At 37.5% G+C, this 12,154-nt stretch overlaps 1 protein-coding gene across 1 annotated transcript; it reads left to right on the top strand.

Moving 5' to 3' along the window:
* Positions 1-1,770: 1,770 nt before the first annotated feature.
* Positions 1,771-10,502, top strand: LOC111869598 (odorant receptor 2a). The gene is made up of 7 exons (XM_023861241.2): positions 1,771-2,171; positions 4,164-4,440; positions 5,316-5,581; positions 5,667-5,766; positions 6,823-6,927; positions 7,011-7,166; positions 9,566-10,502. Exons 1-7 carry the CDS (start codon positions 1,894-1,896, stop codon positions 9,635-9,637), a joined length of 1,254 nt encoding a protein of 417 aa, XP_023717009.1. The 5' UTR covers positions 1,771-1,893; the 3' UTR covers positions 9,638-10,502.
* The last annotated feature ends 1,652 nt before the right edge of the window (positions 10,503-12,154 follow it).

Below are 12,154 nucleotides of genomic sequence, written 5' to 3'. Positions count from 1 at the left end.
TTCCCAAGAACCGTACTGACTGCAACTCTGTTCAAGGTAGGTCAAATGTCAAAGAGTTCTTCTGACCCGATGCATTACTTAACGCCAGGTAAAACATACAGCAGATAAGTGGCTTCGAGAAAACACTGTAAACAAAAACCGATCCCAATATGAAACTGTAGTTCTGAATGGTTTTCTCAATCAATATGCCTGCAATATATAGTTACAGTAGGGAAGTGAGCTCTGTGTAAAACTGCCACTGAACCGCTTTCGAATATGAAAAATTAACCTGACCTTATTTCAAAGGATAATAAATCACTACACACGCCACACGCCTTAGAAGAGTTTAGCGAGGTTTCAAAACACGAACAGACCTTCAAACAAGCTCTGACTACGAGAAACAATGTCTTAGAGCGAGTGAGAACATTCAGTGAGTTACATGTCTCCTATATTCGACTGCGTTCTGAAGGTGGAGGTAGTCCTTTCTTCTAGAAACGTAAGCGACTTACAAGTCTACACGAGGTCATCAAAAATGGTTATACTCGTAATATTCAACATTTCTGTTTACGCCGTGCGTTTCTTCTTGTGTTTACGTGATTTTGAGCGCCTGCTTCGCCTCACGGAATCCTTCACATGGGAAGACCAGCCGACCAGAAACCCTCACACCGGACACCGGACACTAGCGGGCTGGATACCGCACCTTCAGAAAGTTATGACATATGTCTACGCATTCACAGCTTTCTACCACCTAGTACAATCAGGGATACGGAAGTGTGTATCTCATGGACTGATGATGAGAGCGTCCGGGATACGAACTCGCAGTTCTCCTGTGGGAAATATCGCACTTTTGCTGCCTGTACTTTTATTCTAATCACATTACACGGAAGACGAGGAGTTGAAAACCGACAGAAGTTAGTTTTCTTAAGAATCAGTTGTTACTGCGCACGAGAAAGTAAGTTTTATTCTAAATTGAATTTAAGTTAATTCCAGTTACTTCAAACGAAACTCAACATATAGGAATTTCTTGAAAATCAATGGACATTTAAAAGTACATTAGTTATTCAGTATAATTTTGAAATATTTTTAGTATTTCTTCCGTATGTTAATTAAATAATGTTTCGTTATTTTATACTTTTCCATTATCACGAACATTTGTTTTAGTACCCTATGAAATGTTCGCATGAGGTTAAGTAATGCAATGACTAACGGTTTTGCTGCTTTGTTATCTGACATTTGTTCTTGACCAAATCGCCAAATATGAAGTTTACTGAAAACTAAAGCAGCGTTTCTTAACTTAAAAATGGGAAAATTTCTTTATATGATTTTTAAATACTGAATTAAATTTACATATTAAAATTGGGAACTTGTTTGTGTTTTTTATTGTGCGGGCGAAGTGACGAGAGAAGGGCAAGGAAAAAAATTGTAGAAGATGAAGATTTCTATGGAACAAGAGCTTCGTAAAATTTTGACGAGCCCCTGGAGGTAATTCTATATTTATTTATTTGCTTTTAATCCGATAGTTCTTCCCCTACGTGCGCTAATGCAACTAGCAGACACTTCCCGCTTCATACCGGCATTTGAATTTCTTGTTGTTATAAATTAATGAAGAACACCGAAATCGAAATTCCACGTACTTTCTCGTGACATTCGGGAAAGTTAGATGAAACTTGAGGAAATTCTGTACGCAGTCCCCACTCTGTTTTGGTACGCATGATCAGAGTTACAATCCCCTCCGAATGAAAGTGTTCATGACCAATCAATAACTCAATTGACTGGCCTCTGCAGCACAACTCCTTGACGACAAAACGCCCAGTCACACCTCGCTTCAGCTACCAGAAAGACATGCGTACATAGAAAACTTCGGATACAAGTGCAAAGTTCATAGTCCATAGCTAACACAAATTTATCTCTTGAATGGAGTGTGTTACTCTGAAGAGTGAAAGAGACCTCTCTCAACGTCGTTTCGGCACAATTCTGCTGTTGTTCAAACTGACGGGGATTCCACTCAATACTTATTCCGTATCAAGAGTCCAAAGCGTACATAATATCACCAGTGCAGTGTGCTATTACGTTACAGTGGCTTCGTCTTTTATGGACGTTTATGTTAATAGAAATAACTTCGAAGAGGTGATGAAGAGCATTCGAGTGTTTCTTGCAATTATATTCGTGACAGTGATGGATATCTCCTTCAGGTAACTGAAGCTTAAATTATTCCTGTTTAAATATATTCAAATAAACTGTTATGGTCTGTTGAATTTGGGGTTTTTCGAGTTGTTACTCTTATGATTATTATATACAGGAACGCCACGCCCAGTAGTTCCCAATTCTGCAAATGAAGCCATAGCTTTCAAATTCATTGTCGAAGATTAAACAAAGCAAGCACGCTAACCAGTCAAATGCAGGCCTCAACCAGGTATCTCTGATTTCAAACCTTGGAGTTTGCGAATACATAGGATTGCGTCTAACTTGAACTCAACGATTAGGGAGAATATGTATGAATAACAACCAGTGCATGTCAGTGTCCAAGAATTTCACTTATACTAAAAAAATTGCTTCTACTTTTCAACAACCTCATTATCGCCATTATATTAGGGATCCCTAATGTTATAATTGCCATAATTAACTCGTATGATTAGCTTTTATAATTGTGAAACGTGCGCATTCTATTTTATGTGATAACAATGAAAACGTCCGTAGTATGCAGGGTGGCTATTGAGGCTATCTGCCACTTCATTGGTGTGGGTACAAAGAAGTGATTTTTTTTCCGTTTTCTAATAACTGTGGATAAACCTGGCTTCTACAACGGAATACGCAATATAAAATAAGATATCTGTAATTCTACAATGGGAAACGTTTCAATGTAGAGATACTGGCCATCTGATACAATTATATACAATATATTTATATTAATTATAGAACCGAAACATTTATTTAACGGGTCTTCCTCCGCTCTGAACAACGTTAACTTAGCAATTTAAATATTTTAGGAATTGGCATTCAATAAGACGATTTATTTCGATAGAAGATGAATATATTCTCAATTACAATATTTAATGTATAAGCTTCCTTCTCCACATGACCCTGAATGGAATTCGTGGGTTACAAGATGTAAAAAATATCCTAGTTCACCTCTGAAAACCGGCTTGCAAACTTCATAATTGTGTCTCTATAAATAATTGGAAAGCTTGCTGTTTAATTTTCAATTGACTTTTCACTCGTTCTGAATGATGATGAACTCTGTTTACAATATTATATTTAAGCATCCTGTTGCACTCCATACGATAAATGATATAAACTCCGTCTCAAGTGCAAACAATATATTTGTGTCTTTGATCTTGCTCCCTACACTACATGTTTGGACAAATTTGGACAAGAATTTAAAAGTTTAAAATTAGAACTAAAGATTTTATTGTGGTGCTATTACAATAAACTCAAAATTGACGTGTGTGAAGTAGTCTACGGGTGGACAGCTATCAACGAGGTAGAAGTTGATAATGACAGGGAGAGTGTTTTAGATGTTAGATTTTGAACTGGGTGCAGTGTGACAGCGACGTGAGTGTTATACACCTGATGATGGCCGTCTGAGGCCGAAACATGTAGTGTAGGGAGCAAGATCAAAGACACAAAAATATATTGTTTGCACTTGAGACGGAGTTTATATCATTTATCATGATGATGAACTCGGTGAAGATGTNATAAACTCCGTCTCAAGTGCAAACAATATATTTGTGTCTTTGATCTTGCTCCCTACACTACATGTTTGGACAAATTTGGACAAGAATTTAAAAGTTTAAAATTAGAACTAAAGATTTTATTGTGGTGCTATTACAATAAACTCAAAATTGACGTGTGTGAAGTAGTCTACGGGTGGACAGCTATCAACGAGGTAGAAGTTGATAATGACAGGGAGAGTGTTTTAGATGTTAGATTTTGGACTGGGTGCAGTGTGACGGCGACGTGAGTGTTATACACCTGATGATGGCCGTCTGAGGCCGAAACATGTAGTGTAGGGAGCAAGATCAAAGACACAAATATATTGTTTGCACTTGAGACGGAGTTTATATCATTTATCATGATGATGAACTCGGTGAAGATGTGCAGAACTCTCCTCGTTCAGATATGTCAGTTATATCTTTTGAATTATGTGACTGCTGAATTATGTTCTTGTAATATCTCTCCTTCAGGTTCCGTAAACATGACATGAATCATCTGATTACTCTGACGGAATATTTTACCTGGGAAGAACTGCCAGCCATACATCCTGACACTGGATATGCAACACACGCTGGATTGGTCCCGAAGATTCCAGTCATTGTAAAATATATGATGGTCTTCATAGCTGTGTTTCACGGAACGCAATGCATTGTACGCATGATCATTAGTCATGACATGATCTACTCCAAATGGTACCCTTTCGATGCTACTGTGAGCCCTGTTTATGAACTGGTAAACTTGTCGCAGGTAATCTTCTTCTTCTATTTTGACGCTATAACTCAGGTAGACCTTACCACTTGGTCCGGTCCTGGACTGTTATCTTCCAATTTGGTACATTCACCTTCTTAATGTCAGCTTTAACATCATCCCCCCCAATGTATTTTCGGTCTGCCCACTGGTCTTGTACTTAGTGGTTTCCATGAGTACAGGCTATTAACTGATCTGTTTGGCGATTTGCTTTAAGTGGCCAAGCCATGATAATCTTTGTGCTGATGCAGTTAATATCAAACATTAAACTGTTATCTTCAATAACCCAGAATATTTACAAAACTGATGGGTGCAATCGAAATATGTAAGTAACAATGACAGTTGTTTAGGTGGAAATTTGTCAAAAATATCCGATAATATGTAGATATTCCTCCACAAAAGAGCCATTCGAACTCCTTCGGTTATACTCAATACAAGATATTATTGAGGATATAAATTAATTTCATAGCGTAAAATGATACCGTATGTAACTACATTATCTTCATTTTGGGACAAATTAGACAGACTACATAGATATAATGAAGTAAGAGTTTATGAATTTTTACACAATATTTTTCGAGAAGAAATAATTAACACAGGTTTCACTTCAAAATGATAGTATTTTGGCATTAGATCTCACTAATAAGTTAACATTTAGCTACCAAATTATACGACGTCACATGGAAGACCGTTTACTTGCTACCCGACGCCATGTGAAATTATATGTCCTCAAAATATTTACATATCTTCTGTATGTATATGTTATCCAGTAATGAGGGAGGAATTCTCGAGTAATATTTTAATAATTCCCAAAAGTAACTAGTTCATCTTTGAACTTGTTCCTTTACAAACGAATTAACGTTCATCTTTCACAGGCCATTGCTTCCCTCTGCGCCGCATGCATATTTGTTGGGTGCTTCAGCCTGTACGCCATTCTAGTGTGTGTAGCCTGCAGTCAGCTGGAGAAGCTCAGAGCGGCCCTACTGGATATCAGACAGATACACGTCACAGCAGAGAGGGACTGTGGGACACAGGCTGACCTACTGGAGGCACAAGGACACTCTCGTGCCTCAGAGGAACTGTTCCGTCACATGCAGAAACAAATCAACAACTGCATACGTCACCATCAGGAGATAAAACGGTAAGAACTAGTGGTGATTTATATTGATACTTGACCCAAGGTGATCAAACATTATTTAATATTAATCTTTTATCTATTCGAGCAGGTTCATGCAGAGCACTGAAGAGTGTTGGAATATTCTACTGTGCGGTACTTTTCTGGTGCTTCTATCAGCTATGTGTTTCAACGCTTTCTCAGCCATTATGGTAAAGTACTCATTATATTTCAGAGAAACAGAAAACAGTTCACGTCGTTAAATGCAATTTTGTAAATAGTTATTTATTATACTCGTACTATACTATGTGATTATTATCATTAACACGAAGTTTCCGAGTTCATTAATGTGTGAATTTAAAATCAGTTTTCCCTTCCGAATTTATATTTCATTATTTTAACAGTTCTTCTCATTAGTTATATTTACTAATTTCATAATGGTATGCAAATTCAAGAATAGGTCCAAAAAGTAGTTCCCACAATAACGGAAATAAAATTTTGGTTGCTGAAAACGAGTAATTCTTTTGTATTTCGGCTACTACCAGCATCGAAACTAGTGTTGTTTCGTGGAATTAGCTATTAAATTTTCAAATAATTATTTTCATCTTATTTCAATAATATATGACGCGAGCAAAAACTAACAGAGTTTAAAAAAGGTAACGGGTACAGTTATATTGTAAAGGGTTTTGATGATGGTTTATACAACACCACATTACTGCGCTTTTGGAAATTATCTCAACGACAGGTGCTCTGGAAAGCTAGAAATATTTCGGATATTGGATCTGTTTCTGTCCTCAGGTGAGGGGGAACACACCTACTCTGTTGGGTCCCTTAGAAGGAGCTAAGGTTAATCACTGAAAAATATAAGTCAGAATAACTTAAGTTAAAAGAATACCTTAGACCAGACTTTGTCAATGGGATGTAACACGATAAATGACATTATAAATTTGGTATAACTTCCAGATTCGACACTAACATCGAATAAGAGGTGGAAGTATTACGCCAGAAACTTATCCAACAAAGCAGAGCACTGGAAAAAATGCTTAGGTTTAACTGGATAATGTTTTGGAACCACTTTTCTTTGTCACTATTGACATCTGTGGACACTGTGTATTCTAGTTTCTTTTAGAATACCGGACAAAATTAAAAAATCCAAATTCCCCTTACTTCAATTTGAGGTTTTTCATTTCGAGAGATTGTTTTAAATCTGATTAGTTATTACTTATCGCTGACAGAACTTAATGAATACAATAATTTTGCTCCTACAGTGCTGGGGAAAACACGCTGATGTAGCCCAAGCTGTATTTCTTTATGCTGTTATGACGGGCTATGTGTGTCTAATCTGCTGGCTTGGAAATGAGCTCTCAGAACAAGTAAGAATACATGCTGTATTTCATTTGTACAAATACACAGCTTACCTTATACCACGTCATTTCATTAATGTATAACTGTCCAGGCCGAAAATGTGAAAGACGCTGCGTGGGGGTGCGACTGGGTGGGAACCCCTGTCCCATTTCAGCGCTGTCTGGCCTTCATCATCGCCACAGCCAACAAGGAGTTCACACTCACCGCAGGGAAATTTGTTCCTGTATCAAACAAGACAATGATGAATGTAAGTACATGGTCTTCTGTCCTCTCATAATATGTTCATAATGCATAAAAAAGCCTTGGAAGTTCGAATTGGGAAGACTGCAGTAATTATTTAATTATTTTAATTTTAGTGGAACTGAATGCGCCTTTTTAATATAATATACACGTTTCGTTCATTCTCGATTAATATAATTCTTATGGATCACTGTACAACCTGAGACGCCATTAAGTAAAATTAATAGTAATAGTATATATTTAGGAGAGGGTTCGCCTGAATATAAGCTGACCCACCGGATTTTGTTCCCGTAACGTTGTCCAGAACGGCGATGAGGTCTGACCAGTCTAACATATGAGGGGAATGAGGGACTTAAGCCCCGATGATAAAGCAACGGTAGTTGAAGCCATCCCCTTTACCTATGCCTGGTTCAGAGGCTAATAAACATCCGTCCTTACACTCCCCCCCCCCTTTCGTCCAAACGTGACTTGCTCTTTACCTTTATAAAAACTTTCAGAATGATAAAAAAATGAACTTCCAGAAGGTTAAGACAAACCATCTTTAATAAATTTCAAGAATGATAAGATAAGTATATCTTTACTGAAATTTCAGAAGGACAATAACTTACCTTCTGCATGATAAGATAATGCAATATTACGGTGAGACTGAACTCAAATATAATTACAATCTTTCACAATTCACTTTTTCCAAATGATTTAAACTAGAAATCCAGTTTCAAAGCAAGCATACGTGAGTCTCAATTGATTCCATTTTTGGTGCCTTTTCAAATGTTTCGTCATATAACTTCCACTAACATGATATGTAATAATTATTAATAATAAGAATTGAAATGTGTAGAAATGAATAGTTGTTGCATATTCACCACTACTATCCCAATATTAGTGCATATCGAGAAAGGAAATGCACAAAAAATAATACAACACAACATCTACTGCATTAACAAAACTGGGAATTTTCTTAATTAGAAGGAGTAATGTTATAAGCCTCAGTACGAATACCGCGTTAAATACACGTAAAAAGTTATGAATTATTTTTAAATGCTTGTAACTTTAGTAAAATATTCAGTCTTAATTCAAATGTGGATGCAGAAGCAGAAATTTCAACACCACGTTACAGAAAACCGCCCTTAGACATAGTCTCTGTCAGTTTCATCTACCTCCTACCCTCTACACTTATTTCCCTTACTTTTTCTTTAATGTTAGTCCAAAATCTACTATTAGGTCTTCAAAGCCGACTTTCCTTAAGTTATTTTCACTTCAAATTAATCATGTATTTCTTTTTCCGCCAACATTCCCATGTATTCCCTCCATCCTTGTGTTCTGTATTTCACACTCCTAGCGGATATTTACTTGATGCTCATGCCTGAGAATTCCTAAAAGGAAGGGAGGAAAATATTCGTGCAAGGAACATTAGACTCCTTGCCTGAGACTTATCTGGCATACATGGTGCCCTACCTCACAGAAACCTGATCATATCAACATTCAATCTTCAGCATTAACACAACACTTCGCAGCAATTGTGATCATGAAAAAAAAAAAACGGACAAAGTTAAATAATATGAAAGTTTTTTAGGTTTTTTATGTAGATGTACCATGACAAAAGTAACGAAAGAATATAAATGGACGCATAGAATTAAAAATGCAGGAAGCACATATTTCTAATGCCCCAAATTTTCAGTTTTACATGAATATGAATTTTAACTCTTTCATATTTATAGAAACGGTTGGTGCTAAATATTGTACTTTATTTAATTACCTTGCTAATATATTTATAATATATAATTCAATATGAATAAAGAAAACAGTTCAAAAGGTTAAATCTGAATAAAACAAATTACTCAGTTGTAAAGGGTTACAAGGGTACTATCTCGCACTGGAGAGCATTGAGTCTCTGGACTAAGCCCATCTTCTGAGAGCCTCAAAGAACAAAACACTTTCGAAACTGAGTCTGTTCCTGTCCTCATGTGGAAGGGTTACAAGGGTACTATCTCGCAATGGGGAGCACTGGGTCTCTGGACTAAGCCCATTTTCTGAGAGCCTCAAAGAACGAAACACTTTCGAAACTGAGTCTCTTCCTGTCCTCGGAAGGGTTGCAAGGGCACTAAGGGAGCACTGAGTCTCTGGACTAAGCCCATTTTCTGAGAGCCTCAAAGAACAAAACAATTTGGAAACTAAGTCTGTTCCCGTCCTCATGTGGAAAAGTGTGGACTACGTTCTCAGTTGGGTCCTTTACAAAGAGCTAATGTAAATCACACTTTCATTTGAGTACGAAAGTAAGCTCACTTTCCGAAACGTTGAGTTTCTTCCAAACATCAGACGACGGAAAGAAGTCCAGAAACTTAGCAATCCGAAAGAAACAGCTGCTACTTATGCAAGCACGTAACTCTTTTCTTTGTTTTCCCACAGATGATGAACCAGACTCTCTCGTTCTTCATGTTCCTTCTGCAGATGAGGAGCAGAGACTATGAAACGAATTAGGGGCCACAAGAATAAACAGATCGATCAGTAGCTCACTTAGTCTGCACAGCTCTCTCACTGCTACTTGGTGCTGTATACATGTAAACACATCTCACACTTCTGTTCCTATCATAACAATTGCATTCGCTGGAAGTGGCTAGAAAATGCCTTCGGTAGTTGGAAATAAATGTGCATATTCAAAACCACTGGTTACAGCACAACCCACTCCTGCTTAGGCCCATTTGTAGCTTAACGGCGCTGACAGTAAATAAGACCATACAGCGCAGAGTGACTAAATGATATTCAATGAAGTGTAGAAGGCCTCATTCTTAAGGTATCGGGAAGGAATCTGCCTGGAAAAACTGAAGAAAACCATAAGGATTCCTGTCAGCACGGCCCTGTGCTGGCAAAATATATTATTCTTTGAGAAAAAAAAATAGCATTCCATTTACATTTTTAAGTGTGGTATCTAAAAATAAAGAGCCGCATGTTTATAGCAAATTCTGTATATGATAATTTGGTTTCAATGTGTTAAATTCGACATCAAGTCAGTGTCCAAATTAAGAAAGAAAACAACAAACTTTAATAGTGATTAGATGAAACTGAATTAATTGTTCCGAAAGTTCTGTATAATACTGTGGTTTCAATGTTCACAACCAACATATATTCATTGACCATATTAGGAAACGAAATTACAAGGTTTAAGAACATTTATTTGGAAAACAGTAAACCCTCGTCAAACGCGGCGTATAAGTGTCTCGAAAGGCTCGCGTCCTGTGAAACCCTGCTGGACGAACGTAACATCGTGGGGAGCTAACGAGGATTCGGGAATGCAGCCTCCGAAATTATCCTAATCCTTTCAGCCGCACTATGGCCCTGGGGTTGACTCTGCCTCTAACAGAAATGAGTACCAATAATTAATTAAATAATTTTCCTGGGGAGTAAAGCGCGGCTGGTGCGTAAGCCTGACAAGCTTACCGCCATCATTGAGCAGATTGTCTAGATCAAGGGTCTCCAAACTACGGCCCGCGGGCCACATCCAGCCCGCGATGTGATTTTATCCGGCCCGCGAAAGAATTGTGCAGAAATGGGCCGATTGAACTAATTTTCCAAAGAGTACTTTTGAAGAAAATACTTCTTCATAGATTTCAAATTCGTTAATAAAGATTGTGTTTAAATTATATTGATATTCCATGATTTGTTAATATTAATATTATTAACAATTTTAGATTTTAAAGAACAATTTCGGAAGCGATTTGCTGATTTGGATGCCAGTGCTCAGGAAATTAGATTGTTTCAAAATCCGTTTGACTGTGATGCTGCAGATGTCCAAGTCAAATTAAAATGGAAATTATTGAACTTCAGGAAAATTATCATATTAAAGACAAATAAAATAAAGGAAATTTAATCGAATTTTATAAATTTCTGAAGTCTGAGCAATTTCCAAATTTAAAAAATATTTGCTTGTAAATCTATCTCCATTTCTGGGACGACATATCTGTGTGAACAAACTTTTTCCCAGATGAAGAACAGTAAAACTTGGTTATAGCAACATCGGTTTCTGCGACACCTTGTCTATTGCGTCAAATATTCAATGGTACGAACTAATTCCTCATAAAGCAACTGTTTTTATACCTTGCTTAGTAGGACATGCACAAATGCATCAACCTCGTATGTAACGTCATTTTCATTCCTGAATTTCTCTGATATCGTGGAAAAGTTCGATGTGTCTGCCCACCCTCACTTTCTCTACTTGCTGACGTGACTGTCCTGGAAGAATACGACAGCGGGCTGCAAGAGGAGCGTGGGTTTTATGCGAAAACAAGGGTGTGGGGTGGGACTGCGTGAATAGTGCAAGAGGACGCGGCAGGTTGTTAACTGCATTCCTTTCCTAGAATCTCGTCTAACAGGACCTCACATTGTCTACTTACCCTATAGTGTTCCTGCCTAAACCCAGAGAAGTGCAGTAGCGAAAACATGGCAATGAAAAGAAAACTAGGTCAGTGTGACTATGAGGCATATGCAACAATAGACAACATTGTTACAACGGAGGCACAAACAGACGACGATAATGTATCGGAAGTGAAGAAGGATACAGAGGAGGAAGATGAGGAGGGAGGAGAAGAATGTTCCGAAGTCTCCATCCCTACTGTGAGTGACGCGCTTGAAGCCATTAGGGTTGTGAACTTGTTTTACGAATCCAGGGGAGCCAGCAGTGAAATTGTGACAAAAATTATGAACATTGAACGTAATTTAGAAAGTGCGTATTGGGCAAGTAACGGGAAACAGATGAAGATAACTGATTACCGTACTCATATCTAGATACAGTAAGGCACAACAATTGATGTAATCTACTGTAGTTTGGTGAGTAGGCCTACCTTTAATTTGCAGTAATAGTGCGGTGTGTATTGTCAGTGAAAAGCGCTGTAATATGTCTTTGATATTACACATTTGGGCAATTCCGCGTTAATGTTACGTTAGTCTGTACTTAACTACGTATTTCACTAAAAAATGCAACATTTTAACTCGGTTTTTGGT

This window comes from Cryptotermes secundus, unplaced genomic scaffold (assembly GCF_002891405.2).
Source record: "Cryptotermes secundus unplaced genomic scaffold, Csec_1.0 scaffold512, whole genome shotgun sequence".
Lineage (NCBI taxonomy): Eukaryota > Metazoa > Arthropoda > Insecta > Blattodea > Kalotermitidae > Cryptotermes > Cryptotermes secundus.
Note: the sequence above shows the minus strand (reverse complement) of the source record. Positions and strands in the feature narration are given on the sequence as shown.

Bases quoted from the DNA above. Each gene is read 5' to 3' on its own strand.
- LOC111869598 (XM_023861241.2), top strand. From the start codon at position 1,894: ATGGAGTGTGTTACTCTGAAGAGTGAAAGAGACCTCTCTCAACGTCGT. The intron at 4,441-5,315 runs GTAATCTTCTTC...CATCTTTCACAG, and splicing joins AACTGGTAAACTTGTCGCAG to GCCATTGCTTCCCTCTGCGC. The intron at 5,582-5,666 runs GTAAGAACTAGT...CTATTCGAGCAG, and splicing joins CACCATCAGGAGATAAAACG to GTTCATGCAGAGCACTGAAG.